Source organism: Piliocolobus tephrosceles, chromosome 9 (assembly GCF_002776525.5).
Source record: "Piliocolobus tephrosceles isolate RC106 chromosome 9, ASM277652v3, whole genome shotgun sequence".
NCBI lineage: Eukaryota > Metazoa > Chordata > Mammalia > Primates > Cercopithecidae > Piliocolobus > Piliocolobus tephrosceles.
The window spans coordinates 114210156-114231322 of record NC_045442.1 but is presented as its reverse complement, the minus strand read 5'-3'; the positions used below and the strand labels follow the sequence as shown (position 1 = coordinate 114231322).

General features: G+C 39.2%; 1 protein-coding gene across 1 annotated transcript in view; it reads right to left on the bottom strand.

Moving 5' to 3' along the window:
- The window catches only part of CUBN (cubilin), a 336941-nt gene extending 316997 nt beyond the window's left edge, over positions 1-19944 (bottom strand). The window contains exons 1-7 of the mRNA XM_023223232.1: positions 18881-19944; positions 6993-7082; positions 6466-6595; positions 5143-5238; positions 4058-4096; positions 886-987; positions 85-188 (exon numbers count right to left, since the gene is read on the bottom strand). Of these exons, the coding sequence (XP_023079000.1) occupies positions 85-188; positions 886-987; positions 4058-4096; positions 5143-5238; positions 6466-6588 (464 nt within the window). The 5' untranslated portion in view covers positions 6589-6595; positions 6993-7082; positions 18881-19944. The remainder of the gene's footprint in view (positions 1-84; positions 189-885; positions 988-4057; positions 4097-5142; positions 5239-6465; positions 6596-6992; positions 7083-18880) is intronic.
- Positions 19945-21167: the final 1223 nt, after the last annotated feature.

The following is a 21167-nucleotide window of genomic DNA, read 5'->3' as shown; positions in this document are numbered from 1 at the left end:
AATTAGTTTAGGATGCTCTTAATTATGGGACATTTTAGGCCTTCAAAAATATACCTGATATTTATCAAAAAAAAAAAAAGTTACCTGTAACTTCCCATTGTATTAACACATGTGCCTCCATTCTGGCAGCTCAAGGGTGTTCCTGAGTAAATCTCACATTCGTTAACATCAGCTGAGCAGAGAGGACCCTGTGATCATATAAGGAACAAAGTCAGGTGCCAAAGGTCAGAGAGGTATCTGGGGCCAACATTCATATGATATGTTTAAGGATTTATATGTGGACAGTAAATAAGTCCTCAGTAAAGCCAAATATAATAATACTAATATTAATCCCTGGCTATTCTTCCTCTGGAACTCAGATTTCACCTAGTAGAACCAAAGAGCTCTTCATAAGATCACAGCAGTCACAGGAGGAGAATCGTTATCTAAACATGATAGAATCCTCAGTTCACAGGGGTGCTATGTCTGGGAATACTTACTTTTTTTTTTATGTGCGTGCTGGGGACAGTTTCAGCATTATCAGAAAAAAAAAAAAAAAAAAAAGACCAAACATAGAAAACAAGAAAATGTACATAGGTATGTCAAGATTTGTTTGGTACCGTCCAATGCTGAACAATTTAAATTAATGTTAACAGAAATATTGTGCTCTTCCAGGTAGTTATCCAATCCCATGAACCTCTCCTTTCAATGGCTTTAGTATCCACTGGGTTATACAACCAAACTCACCACTGTTTGGATTTTAGCATACATGGTGTACTTCATTTTGATTCTGGAGGCCACAGCATCCTAGAAACTTCAGATGGAGAATTAAATATGCCTAAGGATTCCAAGGAAACCACAGATACTGACCTGCCATCATTCTTAACCAAAGAGCAAGTGACTTACTTTCCACTGTGGGGGACAGATACAAAAAAAGGAATCATGCAGATTGAGGCAGGTTCCTCCATTCTGGCAAGGATTGCTGCTGCAAACCTTTTTGTCAACAGTCTGAAACAAAGACAGGACAGTCAATGAGATGACTTGCAGTCGGCAGCAGCAAAAGGCATGTTACCATGCAGGAGTGTATGTGGGATTACATTTAACTCTTAGTCAATGGAGGTCTCCCTCCAGACTTTAAAGCCATTACTTATGTTCTTCAAATCACCTCTCTTGTAAAAAAACAGAAAGCATTTCCTATCATCAATCTTGTTCCTATTCCTTAACTCTCAACATGCTTTTGACCATGGGTGGGATGAGGTCTGAAGGGAGAAGATTCTCACTTTGTCTTGGAAAAGTATTATTCCCCTGAGAAAGAGACCTCAGTGAACAAGAGTAAAGGTTCAGGTGTGGAAATAATAATGGATGTCCCGATTGCACAAAGAAAAGAAAACGGAGATTCCGGTTATTTTACCTGTGATACTTATCTTTGGTCCCTCCAGGTGAGCCTTTGAAACATTAGCATCTGCTGCTGCTGCCGCCCCTCCTCCCAAGGGTTAAGGTGTCTGAACTTCTGTCCCAAGTCCCTTTGTTTGAAATGTGGCCAGCTAAGACACAGCCTTCACCCTGGTGCTCACCTGACTGCTTTCAGCCCAGATCACAAACAAACCTACCTTTGTCTACCTCTACATCTACATAACCTGGGGAATCTGACCCTATGTCAGCTACCAGCTTCAATCTTGTAAGATTTTTATTGCCTTTGGGTGCAGAGAAAACTTTTTTTTCTTTTTCTGATTTTTTTTTTTTTTTTTTTTTTTGAGACTAAGTCTCTCTCTGTTGCCAGGCTGGAGTGCAGTGACGCCATCTCCACTCACTGCAAGCTCCACCTCCCGGGTTCACATCATTCTCCTGTCTCAGCCTCCCAAGTAGCTGGGACTACAGGCGCCCGCCACCACACCCGGCTAATTTTTTGTACTTTTAGTAGAAACGGGGTTTCACCGTGTTAACTAGGAAGGTCTCGATCTCCTGACCTCGTGATCTGCCCACCTCAGCCTCCCAAAGTGCTGGGATTACAGGCATGACCCCCCGTGCCCGGTCAGAGAAAACATCTTTAGAGGGAACAATTGATTATGCAATGATAGCCATTTTATGAATTTCACTCATAGTCCAATTGTCTGGGGTTTTTGTTGTTGTTGTTGTTTTGTTTGTTTGTTTGTTTTGAGATGGAGCCTGGGTCTGTCACCCAGGCTGGAGTGCAGTAGTATGATCTCGGCTCACTGCAACCTCTACCTTCCAGATTGAAGCAATTCTCGTGCCTCAGCCTCTTCAGTAGCTGGGACTACAGGCATGTCCCACTACACCTGGCTAATTTTTGTATTTTTAGTAGAGACAGGGTTTCACCATGTTGATATGGCTGGTCTCAAACTCCTGACCTCACATGATCCACCTGTCTTGGCGTCCTGAAGTGCTGGGATTACAGGCGTGAGCCACCGTACACAACCTAACTCTCTGCTTTTAAAAACTTAAAATAGGGGCAAACTGTTCATTACATTTCATATACATATATATACACACACACATATATATTACATATGTGTCTGTATATAGACACACACACATATACAAACACAACATACTATATATATAGTGACTCACAAAGAAAATTACATCTGTTTCCTTCATTTTACAGATGAAATAGAAAGCCAAAGGAGAGCCAACTCAATACCATTTTTTGCAAAGCACATTCCTTCTCCACTTCGGTCATAAATTAGATGACCATACATCTGGGGGTCTCTTCATGAACCTTGTTTTATTCCATTGTTCTATTTTTCTCTTTGTGCTAGTACAATTGGCTCTGTCCATCATAGAATGCTCTTTAGAACATTAATCACAAACTCATTGAAAGGCTTTCTGTTGGACAAAAGCAACACTGTCTGGGGACTAAAAATTTAAAAGCCTAAAGGGGCCCAGTAGCAAATGAAATCAGCAGTCAGGAGGAAGACAATAGGGAGTGGTGGGGACTGTGGTGGCCAGAGAGCACTTACCCTATCCAAATGCACAAAGGCATTCACATTTGAAAATCAGTCAATGTTCCTCCTGAGGGATGGGCGTAGGAGGACCAGCTGAGCGTGGCCTCCAGTCTTTGACCTTTGGCTAAAATAATGAAGCCCTCCAGGAGACAAAACTTGAGTGCAGTGTCATGGTCCACAGCACTATTCTTTACTCATTTTCTTTTGCTCAACTACTCTCTAAAAAATGACAGTTGAGGATGCAATGTATTATCTAAGTGGAGAAAAGGAATACACATTGTTCATCAAATGACAAAAAGGTTTGCAGCAGCAATCTTTGCCGGAATGGTGGAACCTGCCTCAATCTGTATGAGTCCTTTTTTTATATCTGTCCTTCACAGTGGGACAGATCAAACTTAAAAGTAGAGGAAAATGCTTGAAGTATGAGCAAAACAGATGAACAATATTTGTGCTGACATTCTTACGCTGGAATCCCCAGGCTTTTATGCAAAAATTTAAATATGAAGAGATTCTGTACATTTCTCTGCATAGAAGGTTACGGCTTCCATGAAAGTCTTAAAAAAGCCAGCTTCCTACAAAAGGGGTAAGAAGCCTAAGTTTACATAGATCAGTCTCCAAGTTTGTAGTACAGTTATAGAATGTTTTCTCTAAGAAACTGTTCAAGTTTAATTACCAGCAAACGTAGTGTTAAGAAAATTTGGAATATTTTGTGATACACCTAGACTTCTGAGCTTAGTGTCAGAGACAATGCTTGCTTTCCAAGCCCCAGTTCCTGATGGGAGAATCAGCAATTTGGGAGATCACTAGCTGACCAAGCACAGCACACAGAGCTAAACGGTGATGGTAAAGGATGTGGGCTGTGGGCTGCAAACTCAGGGTGAGAAGCCCTAACAGGCTCAGAGACCTCAGTCTTGTCCTTTCATCTGTCTTAGACTCAGCTCTGCGTCTGCCTCCTGGGAAGCATATGCTGGGATGAGAAGTAAGTCATGGGAAAAAAGCAAGTTTTTAATATTAATCATCCATTCACCCTTAAAATAAGAATAGCAGCTCTATTAATGATTCTAGTATGTTTTCTGTGAAAGATGTTGGATGTGTAGTAGGATGAGACCTACCTGCTGCAAGTCTTGGAATTTTCTCTCAAGATCCACCAGCTGGCAATGGGGAAGAAAAAGCTTCAGTTAGCTGGTTCAAAGGCATTGTGCAGGTGATGTTACAGCCTTGACATATTGTCCTAATGCCCTGCGCTAGGGACACACTTTGTCTGTTCATTCCTGCTTTTATTGCCTTTTTCCTCTTCATTCCTCTCCCCTCAGGATTTTCTTCCTTCCTGTTCCCTCCTATCACATAGATTTCTGTTTTTTTTTTTTTTTAAGCCTTTTTTTTTTTAAGTACAACGCACTGTTAAGTTGACTGATTGCTTCTCTGTACACAGTGACTATGGGAATGTTCATAAATGTCAGTGATACATCCATTTCCCCAATAAGAAGGTTGCTCTTAAAACTTCAGCAAGGCTTATTTTCTTTCTTTCTTTCTTTCACTCATTTGTTCTTTCTTTTTCTTTCTTTCCTTCCTTCCTTCCTTTCTTTTTTTTTTTTTTTTTTTTTCTTTTCTCTCTCTCTCTCTCTTTCTCTCTCTCTCTCTTTCTTTCTTTCTTTTCTTTGGCAAGGTCCTGCCCTGTTGCCCAGGCTGGAGCACAGTGGCATGATCATAGCTCACTGCAGTCTCAATCTCCCTGACTCAAGCCATCCTCCCACTTCAGCCTCCCAAGTAGCTGTGAGTACAGGCTCATGCCACCATGCCCAGCTAATTTTTTTTTTTTTTTTGATAGAGACAGGGTCTCACTATGTTGCCCAGGCTGATCTCAAACTCCTGGGCTCAAGCAATCCTCCCTCTGTGGCCTCCCAAATTGCTGGGATTACGGCAGTTTTTGATATTAATTATCCATTCACTTGTGGTGAGCCACTGTGCCTGGCCCAAGGCCTACTTCTGCAACAAGTGCTTGCACAGCATTTCCTGCCTTCTGCCCATCACTTCTACAGCCTCCATTAGAGCTGTGCCATTTAACCAAACAGTGCGGTAGTTACATGCTAAATCTCTAAAGAGCATGCAAAATTGGTATATCCCCTACAAAACGGTTACTTATAACATTGAATTAGGGAGAACTCATCAGTTCTTACGATGTGGATGTCAGACTTACCTTGGAATCAAGCTGATAGATTTGACTAGATATATTTTGAGGCAGACCAATTGCGCTCCCTTTTAACTCTATAATATCATCTTTGTTTTTCTGGATCTAATTTTAGAAAAAGAAGAAGAAATGAAGAGCACTAGTGAAAATATCATATCTATCTTACAGTAATATAATTAAAAACTTGAGTAGTATTCTACTTTAAGCCCTAAGATCTTGCCTATTATTACAAAAACCAAAACAACACCATGTGCAATAAACACTGGGCTAAAATAGCCACAGCTTAATTCCACTTATCCTTTTCAGTAACAATAGATCAAGGTATTTTCCATTTGTATGTTTTCCTATAATACCAGTTTAGGGTGCTTATTAAGAAACCTGGCTTGGAAGCAGACTGTTTACGTTTCAAGTCCTGGCTCAGCTATTTCTCGCATGTCCTGGGCAAGTTACTTAACTGCTTCAGGGTTTCTTTACCTCTCATAAAACCAGGGTGACAATAAAGGCCACCTCATAGGACAGCTGTGAAGGTCAAATGAGATAACATCCATACAATGCTAAGCACAGTGGATGACCCACAGTAAGCTCTGAAGAATGCTGACTTCTAACATTATGACTGAAATATGCAGTGATTCCTGGAAACTGAAAACACCCAGTAAGGCAGGAGAATAACTGGCCAATTCTGTACTGTGGCAAAAGCAAACTGGTCACATCTCCACATATCCTTGGTCCCCTCCTTCCTCATATCCCCTGTGGAGAGTTTCAGTTCTACCCTCCATGCCTTCTCTGGACTAGGGTGCACTGCCTGGCACAATGAGCTTTCTTCTTTTAGCATACTCCCTCTACCCACCATTAAGCCAGGCCATTGTCCTTTACAAGAACATGTCTGATGTCCAATTATGTTCTCTATGCTAAAGATTCAAGGTACACTAGGAAGGGGGAGGGAAGTTGAAGACAGGTTGATTAATGAGTACAATATATAGTAAGATAGAAGAAATAAGATCCAGTGTTTGATAGGCCAGTAGGGTGACTATAGTTAACATTAATCTATTGTGCATTTCAAAATTGCTAGAAGAGAACAACTCATATGTTCTTAGCATAAAGAAAAGGTAAAGATTTAAGGTGATGGATATCCCAATTACCCTGATTTGAACTTTACACATTATAGGAATGTATCAAATTATCACATGTACCCCAAAATATGTGCATCTACTACATATTAATAAAAAATAATAATTAAAAAAGATTCAAGGTACAGATTAATCTAGACTTGTTCAATGAAGTCACCACATATGGATATATAAAAACTACTTCAAAATATTTCCAGGGTATTACCTGATGTAAACATTCGCCAAGGTCTTCATCATTTAATTTAATTTTTCCCAGGGATCCAGTTCTAAACTCAATGTTTTGGGCAGACCCCGTAAGAAACACCAAATTTCCCCTCTCTGTCGCCATTCGAGGCCTATATAATTCAAACCAGAGAATGCATCAGTAACTAGCAGGTACAATTTTTAAACCAAAATAACAAAGTTTCTTACTGAATAACTAACTACAGGCCAAACACATCTTCACTTTTTGATCAACTCAACCCAACTGCCCCTGCTCATCTGCCATTTCTTTCTCTGCACATTTCTCGGAGATACCTCCTGGCAATTGCAAACAGATTATTTGCAAAACGACAGACAACAATTTGTGCATAGGAAGGTAATTTCATACCTCAGTCTAAATATTTTTCCCTGTTTGCTGCTCAACATAATTTTCCTCAAGAAAAATCGCACCTTTGTTTATCTGGCTATTTGGGAAAACTGATGAGGAATTAGCCTAGTCCCTGAGCAGGAACGACCCATGTATTTACTTACTGTTGGAGATTGACGCTTCTTTTTTGTCTCTGCAGCTCAAGTCCTCCAGTTTCGCCATTTAATTCAGCAAACGTCAATAAGGTAATCAAACTCCAAAGAAAAGGTAAAGACATGCTTATTACCAACCTCCCAGGTTGGCAGGTAAGAGTGAGGCCACTCCAACCAACTGAGTATGGGATTTTGGAGAATAGCAAACTAGGCAGGTGCACTTTGAACCACGGAATATCCTGTAACTATTCAGTTTTTCCTTCTTTGCCCTAGAAGGCTATGCTATTTTTTCTTCCAGAGGGATGTAAATGATCTTAGATCTTCAGTACTCTTCAACTTGTAAGAGGTCAAAATCTACCTTAAGAGATGCACAACTTAATCATTATCTATTTGACCTTTGAAACAGTAACAAGCAGCTTTGAAAACATCCATGAAAACAATCTTTGCTTAAGAAGTAACTATGTTTCAACAAAAGTAAACTGGTCATTATCTACACCTTTCTCTGCTCCCCTCCTTCCTTACCTCCCTTGCAGAGGAGTTCCAATTCTACCCAGTGCTAGGAAAACTAGATATCCACATGCAAAGGAAGTTAAAGTCTGGACTAGGAATGCACCCTAGTGCATAGGGGATGCAAGGGGATCCACAGGGGATGCAAGGCAGGAGGGGACCAAGGATATGTGGCGATGTGACCAGTTTGCATTTGCCACAGAACAGAATTGGCCAGTTATTCTCTTCATACCATACACAAAAATTAACTCCAAAAGGTTCAAAGATCTAAGTCTAAGAGCTAAAACTATAAATTAACTCACAATGGTTCAAAAACTCTAAAACTATAATATAAAACTCAGAAGAAAAGTAGAAAAAGTCATGACCTTGGATGTTGGATTTGGCAATGATTTCTTGAGTATGATAGCAAAAGCATGGGCAAAAAAAGGAAAAAAAAAAACAAAACAAAAATATAAAAATTGGAAAACATCAAAATTAAAAACGTTTGTGTATCAAAAAGCACATCAACAGAGTGAAAAAGCAACTCAAAGAATGGAAGAAAATATTTGCAAATCATATATATACAATAATGGGTTAATATCCAGAATGTGCAAAGAACTCCCACAACAACAGAAAACAAAAAAACTCAATTCAAAAAAAAAAAGGGCAAAGAACCCAAATAGACGTTTCTCTAAAGAAGACAGCAAAATGGCAAAAAAAAAAAAAAAAAAAAAAAAAAAAAAAAAAAAAAAAAAAAAAAGGCACATGGAAAGATGTTCAACATCAGTCATCACTAGGGAAATGCAAATCAAAGCCACTATGAGATACCACTTCACACCCATTAACATGGTCATTATTGAGAAAACAAAAAATAACTAATGTTGGTGAGGATGCAGAGAAACTGGAACACTTGTGCACTATGGGTGGGAATGTAAAGTGGTGGAGGTACTCTGGAAAATGGTATAACAATGTCTCAAAACATAAAACACAGAAACACTATAAGATCTAGTAAGTTCACTTCCGGGTATACATCTAAAAGAACTGAAAGGAGAAAGTGAAAGAGATATTTGTACAGCCATGTTCACAGCAGCATTATTCACAATAGCCAGAAAAGGTGAAAGCAACACAAGTGTCCATCAACAGATGAATGAATAAATGACATGTGGTATATACACAAATGAAATATTATTCAGCCTTGAAAAAGTGAGAAATGTTGACACGTGCTACAGCATGAACGAAACTGAAGACATTAAACTAAGAGAAATAAATCAGTTACATGAAAAAATACTATTATGATTCCACTTACATGAGGTTTCATTGAATGCTAAAATTCAGACAGACAGAAAGTAGAATAGTGGCCAGGGAATGGAGTAAGAAAGAACAGGAAACTACTGTTTAATGGGTACAGAGCTTCACTTTGGAAAGATAAAAAGAAGTTCTGATGATGGATAGTGGTGATGGTTGTAAAATATGAATATACTTATGCCACTGAATTATACATTTAAAATGACTAAAATGGTAAATTTTATGTTATGTGTATTGTATAACAATTTTTAAATAATGAATCCATACTTAGGAAAATGGGACAGGAACTGCTTGCTATAGAAACTGTCTCAAGAAAAGAAAAAAATACTTTTGCATGTAGATTTGCTCCTTTCAAAAATTCAGAAAGACAATCTGATGAACTTTGAAGTGCCACCTAAAATCTTAAATAGTATCTCTAGAAAATTATCTTCTTAAATAAGGCTGTGCCATTTGACGTTATGGAGAAATGTAACACTGTTTTATACCTGTTCTATTCGGCCACCACCGTAAAACAAAAACAAAAATGGCTTGCAAGTTGCTATTTCCCTGAGCTGATATTAAGGTCAAGTGATGAGGGGTATTTTGAGGTTTTGTTGTTTGTTTTAAAAATAATAATAACATAGTTAATACAACAAATGGTATTTTGGGTTGAATACATGAGTTTAAAGTTACAATAGTCCAAATCTGCTTTCTACCATGACACTATTCAAATCACATCATTCAATTTAGAAAACCAAACAGAAATAAAACTTTTCTAAATTTTCTAGGATCTAAGACATGAAAAACAGAAGGAAGACTTCAAGTTTGGGGTTTTGGTTCTAACTCCCAACATTCTTGGGCAGTGACTGAAAAAAAAAAATGGGTAAGGCAGCAACAATAAGTTTAAATAAAGAAAATACACTTTCTAAAAAAAAGAAAAGAAATTTCTCTCTAGAGTGATGGAACCAAGGGAGGAATAGGTCTGTTTTATCTACTGCTACAATGAGGTGATTTATCCCTATCTCATTATTATTAGTAACTGCTACAGTTTCGAGTTCTTGCTATGTGCCAGACATTGTATGGAGTAATTCATATGTCATTTTTTTCCTTAAAACAGATGAGGAAATAGTTGTTTAGAGATTCATTTTTGTTCAGTGTCTCCACATCCTTACTATTCATTGCTATCTAACCCATTGGAATTTAATTGTATTTGGGTCCATTGAGTCCACATTTAGAACATCTAATTTGTGCCAGATTCCATGCTATGAATTGGGATATGGCGGTTACTAAAAGACATAGATTCTTGTCTTCAAAAGGCTTGAATTCTGGAGCAAGAAAACAGGAACAAAAGTAAAGAAAGATATTAACAGGGTAGTTCAAGTACTGATGAATGCTGAGGGAAATAAAAGAGGGTGACGTGCCATAGAGTGATGGGGGTGGGGAGAAGTCACTCATATTTATTGCGAGTGGCCAGGACAGGCTTCTATGAGGAGACCACATCTAGGTTGCAACCTGAAAAATAGTGACACTTACTTGCCAAGATCTGTGAAGCCCCTTGTCTCAGCTCCAGGAATTTTTACTTTCCCTCATCCCTGTGGGACCTGTGGACGGCTATGGAATCCATTCCTACTTTCTACACTGCGCTGTACACCCTTCCAGCTGGATATATGGTTTGAGGACATGCAGCATTAATGTCGCCACTGACTCTGTGCTGGGACTACAGAAACCACTTAGAGTGATAAAAATATTCTACATTTTGATTGTAAAATCAACTACGGATGCACTCAAACTTTCCATGAGCACACAGACAAAACTGAATTTGAGGGAGAGCTATAAAATCTCACTTCTAAGAAAAATCTCACTTCTAAGAAAAATCTCTAGGTAATTACCATTGCATTGGTTAATATCCATGCAGGCTCTTTCAGGACAAGCTTCTTTGTGTTTTACTTATTTTGTGTCTTACTTATGTAGGCTCTTTGAGGACAGGATCATTATGTACCATAGCATATAATACTTTACTTGGGATACTCAAATAGTCACTGCTTTTTAAAATTTTTTTAAACCTTCCCAATTTCTTCTATATGTCTTTTGTATCTGCTTCTTTCAGTCAACACAATGCTTTTGTAATTCATCTGTGCTGTAGTGTCTATCATTAATTGGTTCCCTTTTATTATTGAGTAGTATTTCATCATATGGTTATCCCATAGTTTGCTTCTCTACTCATCAGTTTATAAACACTTGAGTTATTTCCAGTTTGGGACTATTATAAATAAAGCTGCTATGAACATGTGTGAACAGGTCTTTGTGTGAACATAGGTGTCTCATTGTGATTTTAATTTATATTTCCCTGATGACCAAAGATGTTAGTCATCTTTTTATGTAGAGTTGCCATTTGTCTACCTTCTTTGGTGAACTGTCTGTTTAGATCTTTTGCCTATTTTTAAAAATTTTGTTGCCTGTCTTTTATTGAATGTAAGAGTTCATATATTCTACATACAAGAATTTTCAAATACATATTTTGTGAATATTTTTCTGCCAAGCTGTGGCATGTCATTTTGTTTGCTTAAAATATTTTTCAAGGACAACAATAAGTAAGACACAAAAGACTACTTCCTAAGTGATTCTATATTGAATGATTCCATATGAAAATCTTAAAAAGCCAAAACTACATTGATAGACAACAAATCAGAGGCCAGGAGTCGGGGAGGAGATTGATTGCAAGGAGGCATGAGGGAACATTTAAGGGTGATGAAAATGTTCTGTATCATGATTGTGGTGGTAGTTGCATGACTGTATAAATTTGTCAAAACTCACAAAGCTGTATACTTAAAATAGATAATCTTTGGTAGATGTAAATTACAGCACAATAAAACTGATTAAAATTATTTCTCTTCTATATTTATAAATGTCTTAATATATCAGGATGATACAAAATATTAATTTGTTATTAAATGCCAAGAAAAGATGTCCAATAGCCTTTACATCAATAGAGATGAAATTTATCATAATAAATTTGTTTGAAAGTTTAACAACTTGGCATGGGGTGGAAGGAAAGCTTGACAATATGAAAGTTTTGGCAACTTTAGAATAGGATAAAATAGGCTGGGCTAGAATCTTCCAACCAAAAGGATAATTCGAACTCTCTGAGCTCTGGACGTAAGTATTTTCATGATTATACTTTCTTTCTTTCTTTTTTTTTTTTTTTTTTTTTGAGACAGAGTCTCGCTCTGCTGCCCAGGCTGGAGTGCAGTGGCCAGATCTCAGCTCACTGCAAGCTCCACCTCCCGGGTTTACGCCATTCTCCTGCCTCAGCCTCCGGAGTAGCTGGGACTACAGGCGCCCGCCACCTCGGCCGGCTAGTTTTTTGTATTTTTTGGTAGAGACGGGGTTTCACCGTGTTAGCCAGGATGGTCTCCATCTCCTGACCTTGTGATCCGCCCGCCTCGGCCTCCCAAAGTGCTGGGATTAGATTATACTTTCTTAAAGACCACTGAACTCAGCTAACCTTTCCAGTGAATAGAAAAGGCCTCTAGCATGATCTTAATAAGGACTTCCTCTTTGAAAGGATTTTCCTGTTTTGTTAATGTGTTTATTACTCAACAAAGTAAAGATAATCTCTCAGCTCCCAATCTAGGCATTCAATTACTCATTGTCCCCCATGTTAGAAAAAAAAAAGAAAGTAACAGTCTTTCAAGGTCTGACTGACTTTTAGTGATGAGTTAGGGAATTTTACATCCAGCTCATTCATTCAACTCTAGCTCAGATCAATAGGCAAGTCAGACTGTCTGCACATGTTGACTCTGTGAAAAGCAATATAAAAATCAATTGCTATTTCCAAGCCACTGTCACTCATTCTGTTTACTTACTCTATTCAGAATTTCTTCAGCAAAGATGAATTAAAGTAGTTTTAGAATCTATGACCTTCAGATCTATATGGTAAATAACCTCCCTTCTACTCCTCCCCCAAGGTAAACATTCTATAGACCTGAAATCCTATCTTTCATTGGCTAGTAAAGCTCCTGTCTGTTCCCTAATCTAGAATGCATTCCACTAATACTCTGCGTGTGCCCTTTACATATTAGCCATCTATAAGATGATAGGAATAGGAAATATAACAAATTGCAGATTCTTTCCTTTGAAGGCTCCAGTCTAGGGAAGACCACATGGTTGAAGGTTAAGAACATGGGCCTGAAGCTCATTTGTGTGCGTTCAAAGTCTGGCCCTATCACTTACTGTCCATGGAACCTTGTTTTTTCATCAGCAGACAGATAATAACAGCACTGAAGATACGTAAAATGTTCAGCACGTTCCGTTTCTGGCACAAAATGAGTGTTCATTAAATACAAGCTGTTATCAATATCATGTAAAGAAATATAATAATCCTCACCCTCCTCTATCCTCTCTTGGGTTTAGGTTCCTTAAAAGAAAAAATGATAAGAAGAATTCACAGCTGTCTTTATAATCTTGGGTACAAGGAGAAGCAATGGTGTCTGATCATCTCTCCTAGAAAAGAGGATTTCGGAGAAGAGAGATGAATTGGGGACTTTGAGTGAGGCAGATGATAGCTGACCTGGAGTCAGAGGTGTGAGGCAAAGGTTAACTGATGTCTAAGAACAAGGCAAGGTGGCTCCAGGAAGCACAGAACAACTCTACATTGGTGGGTAAAAAGCAAGATTCTATTTAAATCCAAGAGTTTTTAAGAGCAGACAATCCAGAAGAAACAGTATCATCCTTGAGTGGAACTGAGTAACCAGGGTGAGGAAGCTTTTTTGTGGGGTGCTAGCAATGGAGCCCTTGAATAGGGAGGGTCTGCTCTGGGGGCTGCTTAGTATTTGGAGGAGGGCACCGAGGTAGAGAGTTTACCTAAGGAACCCTTATGCACATTTGTATGCATTCATTAAAATAAAACCCTTAGGGCCGAGCGCGGTGGGGGCTCACACCTGTAATCCCAACACTTTGGGAGGCCTAGGCGGGCGGATCACGAGGTCAGGAGATTGAGACCATCCTGGTTAACATGGTGAAACCCCATATCTACTAAAAATACAAAAGTCTCTCCAAAAAAAATACATGCCGGGCATGGTGGTGGGTGCCTATAGCCCCAGCTACTCAGGAGGCTGAGGCAGGAGAATGGCTTGAAACCGGGAGGCAGAACTTGCAATGAGCCAAGATCACGCCACTGCACTCCGGCCTGGGCGACAGAGTGAGACTCTGTCTCAAAAAATAAAATAAAATAAAATAAAAAAATATAAAATAAAATAAAATAAAATAAATAAAATAAAATAAAATAAAATAAAATACAACCCTTAGGTCAGAGCACTGATAACATCAATGACATGTTGTAGACTTTTAAGTTTATAATGGTGTCTGCTGTACTCTTGATTTCTACTCATCAGCCTTTACTTTCTTTGACTTCTTCAGCAAGATACATGCAAACGTATTTTGCAGTGTTGCTGATATCATACATGGTACATGCAATGAGGGTGGTATCCAAATGTTCAGTGTACTGTTCATCCATAATTCATGACCTGCTGACGTCTGCTCCTGGTCCTGTCCCGTGGTCTCACCTTTCTCTTTCTTCCTCATCCTGGCTCCACAGGCTTTCTCACTGAAATCTTAGCTACCTTCTCTCCCTCCCTCCTTCCTTCCAAAACCACCTGGAGGTAGTTGTAAGAATCACAATGAACTACTCCTTTCTCCTATTTTTTAAATCTTTTTCAAGATATCTCTGTGCAACCTTTTCTCCTTGTGACATCCACTTCTCCTCCCTTTATATTCTGAACACTCAGTTCTTTGCTGCTCCTTTAAATAATTCCCACAGACTTCACAAATACAAATTCCCATAGTCATCGAAAACATAGATGAAAGTTAATCCCAGTATACCAGAATTTCACATGAGGGGAATTTAGGGTTAAGAAGGGGTCATGGTAATCAGAATATGGCTAAGGACAAAAACAGAGTGGGGAGAGAGAGAGAGAGAACTTGACTGGAGAATAATGGAGGAGAGAATTAACTCTGCCTGGAAGGGAAATGCAGGCTTCCCAGGAGTCCATCTGAGTAGTTCCCAAGCAGAATAGTGAAGTGAGGAGTTTCAGGTAGAGCAATGGCATATACAAAGCTTTTCAGTAGAAAGTAGCTCAGCAGGGCTACAGCAGTGTGTATATGTGGGAGATGAAGTTTTAAAAAATGGACAGGAAGCTAAATCAAGAAGGACCTTGAAATATCATTTTAATGAACTTAGATTTTATTTACTTTTAATACTGGAGAATTATGAGAGTCTCTTAGGGAAAAGATTAACATGGTCATGTTTGTATTTTACAAGCATCCCTGTGGAGCCACGTCTGAGACCCAGTGTTGGTAAGGAGGTTAGAGTACATGTCTCTCATTCCCCTATCCCCGAGACATAGTCTCACTCTGTCACCCAGGCTGGAGTGCAGTGGCGTGATCTCAGCTTACTGCAACCTCTGCCTCCTGGGTTCAGGCAATTCTCCTGCCTCAGCCTCCCAAGTAGCTGAGATTGCAGGCACACACCACCATGCCCAGCTAATTTTTGTATTATTAGTAGACATGGGGTTTCACCATGTTGGCCAGGGTGGTTTCCAACTCCTGACCTCCCGATCCACTCGACTTGGCCTCCCAAAGTGTTGGGATTACAGGCGTGAGCCACTGCGCCCGGCCTAGAGTACATTTAAAGAGATGTGGCCTGGGGAGGCTTAAGGCAATGGACAGTCAGATGAGGAGACAGTGAGAAAGATATTCAGAAAACAGGATATCCTAAAGAAATACTTGGGCAGTTAATATTTCATTAGAACTATTAAAGGAGGAAGTTGGCTCGGTGCAGTGGCTCATGCCTGTAATCCCAACACTTTGGGAGGCCGAGGTGGGCAGATCACTTGAGGTCGGTAGTTCAAGACCAGCCTGGTCAACATAGGTGAAACCCTGTCTTAGTTAAAACTAAAAAAATTAGCTAGGTGTGGTGGCATGCGCCTGTAGTCTCAGTCGGGAGGCTGAGGCAGGAGAATCACCTGAACCTGGGAGGCGGAGGCTGCAGTGAACCATGATTGCACTACTGTACTCTAGCCTGGACAACAGAGGGAGACTCTGTCTCAAGAAAAAAAAAAGAACTAGGGGGAAGTTAACGAGTTAATGCAGAGGTTTCTTGCTTGAAAAATTGGAAGGAAAGAGACGTCAGTAAGTGAGTAAGAATAATCAGGGGAAGAAGACTTTGGAGGAAAGATAGTTCAGATGTGGATGCACAGAGCTCTAAGGAACATCCACCACTCTTTGCTGCTTCACAGGCCTCACTCCCTGCAAGTGGTTTAATCATCTAAGATGGGAGTGTGGAAGATGTAGAGATGCTGTAGAGTAGAACCTTGCTACTCCAAGTGTGGTCCACGGACCCAGCACAGGCATCACTCAGGAGCTTGTCAGAAATGGAAAATCTCAGGTGCTACAGCCAACCTGCTGAATTAGAATCTGCATTTTACAAAGATCCCCCTCCCTGCCAATTATCTGTACACTCATTAAAGTGACCTAGGAGCACGAAGACACCTTCACTCATGAAGAGAGTCAAGTGGTCCCTGCCACTGCATCTGCATTTCCATTTCTACACTTTTCTTAGATTGAGTCTCCAATTTTTAAATAATTTTCTATTTTCTACCTCTTTGTCTTGTTTTGTTATACTTTCTGAGGAAGTATTTATCTTTTAATTTTCTAGTAATTTGTTTTAAAATGTTGCTGTCATTTTAAATTTGAAAACCCCTTTTTTGTTCTTGTTTCGTAGCTGTAACATCATCTAATAATTTTTAGATAGTTGCTTTTTGAGGTTTTCTTGTTTCCTGTATGGGCTCTGTTTTCTCTAATTTTTCTCCCATTTGTTTGCTGGTTTAGGTCTTTTATTTGATGCTAGAGGCTTTCCTCAAATACCTATGGATCCTTATATGGTCACTGACATTTAAAAATAAGACATTACAGAGTGAATGATAGGCTCTGTGTGCATGGGTGGTGTTTATAACTGGTAGGCTTTGCCACAGAGTGACTGAATGGCAAACTGACGATTTCACTGGAGAACCCCAAATGCCCATCTTTGAAGACATTTTTCCCTGGAGACGTTCACTTTGTCCAGAAAAAAATTCTTCAGTTTTCTACCTGGACTAGTAAAAGTGGCTGGAGATTTTATACTAAGTGTACAGACTTTACTTACCCTCTTATTTTCTATTTTTTTCTCCAAATTCTTGAAGAGCATCTCATTACCACATTAGTATATTTCACTGCTATTTTTTATGCCAAAGTTCACTTTTTATTCCTACCATCTTTATCCAAATTCCATTGTTTTAGAGCCTTAATAAGCAGTTAGTGGAGATATACGAAGTCCTTGACCATGGGGGAAATTCTAAAGAAGTAAATTTATTGACTTTCTCTGATTTACAATAAAGTCATAATGCACAAATCTGGAGAGCCAGAGTCAGGCAACATTACAAAGACAAGTGTGACAAGATGGGACAGAATACACAGTAACATGCTGTTAAGTAAAACAGCAGGTACCAAACTAGGAAAGATGTCCAAGGTCCATGATGGGCAGACTATAGAAAGTGGTTCTACTGGCCAGGCCTGGTAGCTGGTGCCTGTAATGCCAGCACTTTGGGAGGCCAAGGCAGGCTGATCATTTGAGGTCAGGAATTTGAGACCAGTCAACATGGTGAAACCCCGTCGCTACCAAAAATACAAAAAAATTAGCTGGGCATGGTGGCACACACCTGTAGTTTCAGCTACTCAGGAGGCGAGGCTGAGGTAGGAGAATTGCTTGAACCCAGGAGGTGGAGGTTGCAGCAAGCTGAGAGCCACTGTTTAACTCCAATCTGGGCAACAGAGTGAAACTCCACCTTAAAAAAAAAAAAAAAAATGGAGGTGGTTCCACTTGTCCAGCAGGGTGACCTTGAACGAAAGTGGCTGGGTAAAGGAAGAGACATTGATAGAAGGCCTTAAGTGGCAGGTTAAAGAATGTTAAATTAATCTTTTTAATAGGGGACTGTTCTTTTATCTTGAGTGCAATAATCCTTATGTGATATTTCTGCTAGGCCAGCTGAATTTATCTGGAGGGCTGGATCAATGTGGGAGTCTTAAAAATGAGGAGGGGGTTGAGATGCAGAGGTGCGTTGGAGGATGGACAAATTGGCAAGATTCTCATACCCCTAATGCTAGCTCCCATTACATTTTATAGCTTCAATCTGGCTTTCGTGCTTTTTTTAGTCCCTTTTCATTTTCATATCAGTTTAAAACAGAACACTGTAGAATTAATCTGATTTTTAGTCGTTTATGGAAACATTTGTGAATAGAACGATCTTTTAACCTTCATGACACTTAATTCATTCTCTTTTTCAGGGACATAACATTGCTTAAAAGATACATTTACATATGTCAGTTTTGTGATTTTCTGCAAAATTTCGGGGCAATAGAACATTGTTCCAATTCATTCATTTTCCATGAAGGATTACATAAAATAATTATGGAAATCGATGTACATTTAAAACTATTCTTTTGCTCATTTCATGGGAAGTGCATTACCACCTAGGAAATTACCAAGTCCACTTCTGTGATGAACTGATCTTTTTGAAAGCAGTGTGGTCTTGGCTCAGGGCACATAAAGCAGGCATTTGTTCTCCATGCTCATTACTACAATGACTACAATTATCTTTGAGTAGAATGAAAAAGAATTATGAGTTAATCATTACCATTTAAATTATGGAGGTTTGGCAGAGCTTTTCCTGAGAAAGCAGATTGTTGAGAGTTTAGAGAACTTTTCCACTTTTTTCAATTTTTTTTAAGTAATATAATCCCTTCATAAAAAATGAGAATACAATAACAAAATTCAAATCCAGAGGGAGAAATGCAACAGGGGAATAGGGCTTTGGAGGAGCACGGGATGTTCATGGCACATGTATACACACGTGTGCACACTCAACTTCCTAATTGTAACTCAAGCAAATGTTACAGAAAACATAAAATATGCACTGAAGGATCTTGTGTCATTGTGAGACAGGGAGTGGTTAAGGATTAGCCACAGCAGAGGAGATATGAAGTGCTAGGATTAAAGGCTCCAAAAGCTAGTAAAAAATCAATAGAGCTTTCTCTACCTCCAACAGCTCCCAGAATGGCGACTTCAGCAACTCCACTGGATTAATCCAAGCTTGGTTTCCAAGAAGGTGTGAAGCAGTGAACCGGAGTTTACCATAGGTGAACCCTCCTGCCATCCTGTTCCAAATCAACCTAAAAAGGACAAAATGAGTTTTCTACTTGGTGACCCCTAAAATTCCCCCAAACAAGGCAGTGAAGTGAAATATTTAGGTACCATTCATACAACAATCAAAGAAAAATGTCTGATTGCACTCAGACTTCAGCATGAATAACAGAAGAAACGTAGGTGGTAAATAACTGCAAACAACTTATATTGGATCTGATCTTAGGAAAAGGGGAAAGTACATCTCTGTGACAATATTTTGTGTTATATTAGGGGAGGAGAGCAAGAGAGGTGAGGGTGTCACCAAGGAGGGGGGATAAAAAAAACAGTTTGGTTCTCTTCTGGGAAGGAAGAGAAAAAAGGAAAAAAGAAAAAAAAGAAAAAGAAAACAAAGTTTGGGGATACTTGGCACTCTTCAGACTCTGCCTCTTGTACCTTTAATTGGGAAGATAGACACAGAAGCAGTACACACAGGCATCTTTATCTTGTGAGAGGAAGCTTTGCATTATAGATGTGATTTATGGTGGGAGGAGTGATTTAACAAGGCTGATGCCTTACAAAGGGGCACCATTCCCAGGGGATTTGTTAATTGAAGTGCCACATAGATCTGTGGGAAGATTTAAGGTGTTGTCATCAATGGCAGAAAGGATGAGATGACCTCACTTCTGTCTTTTCCAGTGCCATTATTCTAAGATCTATAAAAAAACCTTTGTATGTTTTCTTTATAGTGACTTGGGCTATGTTTATTACAGAAGTACTGCTAAATCAAGCTTTGTCAACAATTCCTAGACTATGTTTAGAAGAGACATAAACAATACGCTAGGAATTATACACAATTTTGGCATTAAATACTCTTCCAGTAACACCTAATGTGCTTTTTTTTTTTTTTTTGAGACGGAGTCTCGCCCTGTCACCCAGACTGGAATGCAATAGCACGATCTCAGCTCACTGTAACCTCCGCCTCCCAGGTTCAAGCGATTCTCCTGCCTCAGCCTCCTGAGTAGCTGAGATTACAGGCAAGTGCCACCATGCCAGCTATTTTTTTTTTTTTTTTTGTACCTTTAGTAGAGATAGGGTTTCATCATGTTGGCCAGGCTGGTCTCGAACTCCTGACCTCATGGTCCATTCACCTCGACCTCCCAAAGTGCTGGGATTACAGGTGTGAGGCACTGTGCTCAGCGCTTCTTGTCTTTTTAGCTGACAGAATTATTCAAACAATCCCCCAAGCCATGAAAGAACCTACAATTCTATTATCATACTCAGCATACTGATATCTAAATCAGTTAATTGGACAATTATTTATTAGGTACCCACTATCTGTCAGCGTCTCAGCAAGGTACTGGGGCTACACAAATGGGCAAGATGTAGTCTCTTCCCTGGAGGAAAAAAGTCAGCAGGGAAGGAGATTATATTACATAGCATCAAGATGCAAATGAAGTAGCAACTTACAAGCTTACAGTGACCAGACTTGACAGTAAGGACTTGAAATTGAGTGTTTTGAAAGAAAGAACATTTTAAATTATAAAACTAACATTATGCCACATTGATGAAAACAAAAACAAAAAAAAGATAACATTCAATTGAAAAATATAAACAAGAAAAATTAAAATGCTATTACCCTAACATAACTGCTATCATTATTTTATTCCAATCTATTTTTAGATGAGTAATTTCACAGTTATAATCATTAGTTATACGTTAGGTCTCTTCCTCTCATCTTTGATTATTTCACATCACATAAGCCTAATTCCATGTAACTACCTGCTCTCCCTAATAATTGTAAAGAGCTGCATAGAGGAATATGTGTATCTATACATATATAGATATAAGAGAGGTCTCTTGAAGGATAGTTTGGCTAGATATAGAATTCATAGTTGACAATGCCACCTCCTTCTGGTTCTCATGGTTTCTGATGAGACATCTACTGTCATCCAAATTGTGTCCCCTGCCCCATAGCAACGTGTCATTTTTCTCCAGCTACTTTTATTTTTATTTTTGAGACAGAGTCTCACTCTGTCACCAGGCTTGAGTGCAGTCGCATGATCTCAGCTCACCGCAGTGTCCACCTCCCAGGTTCAAGCCATTCCCCTGCCTCAGGCTCCCGAGTAGCTGGGACTACAGGCATGCACCACCATGCCCAGCTAGTTTTTTTGTGTTTAGTAGAGACGAGGTTTCACCACGTT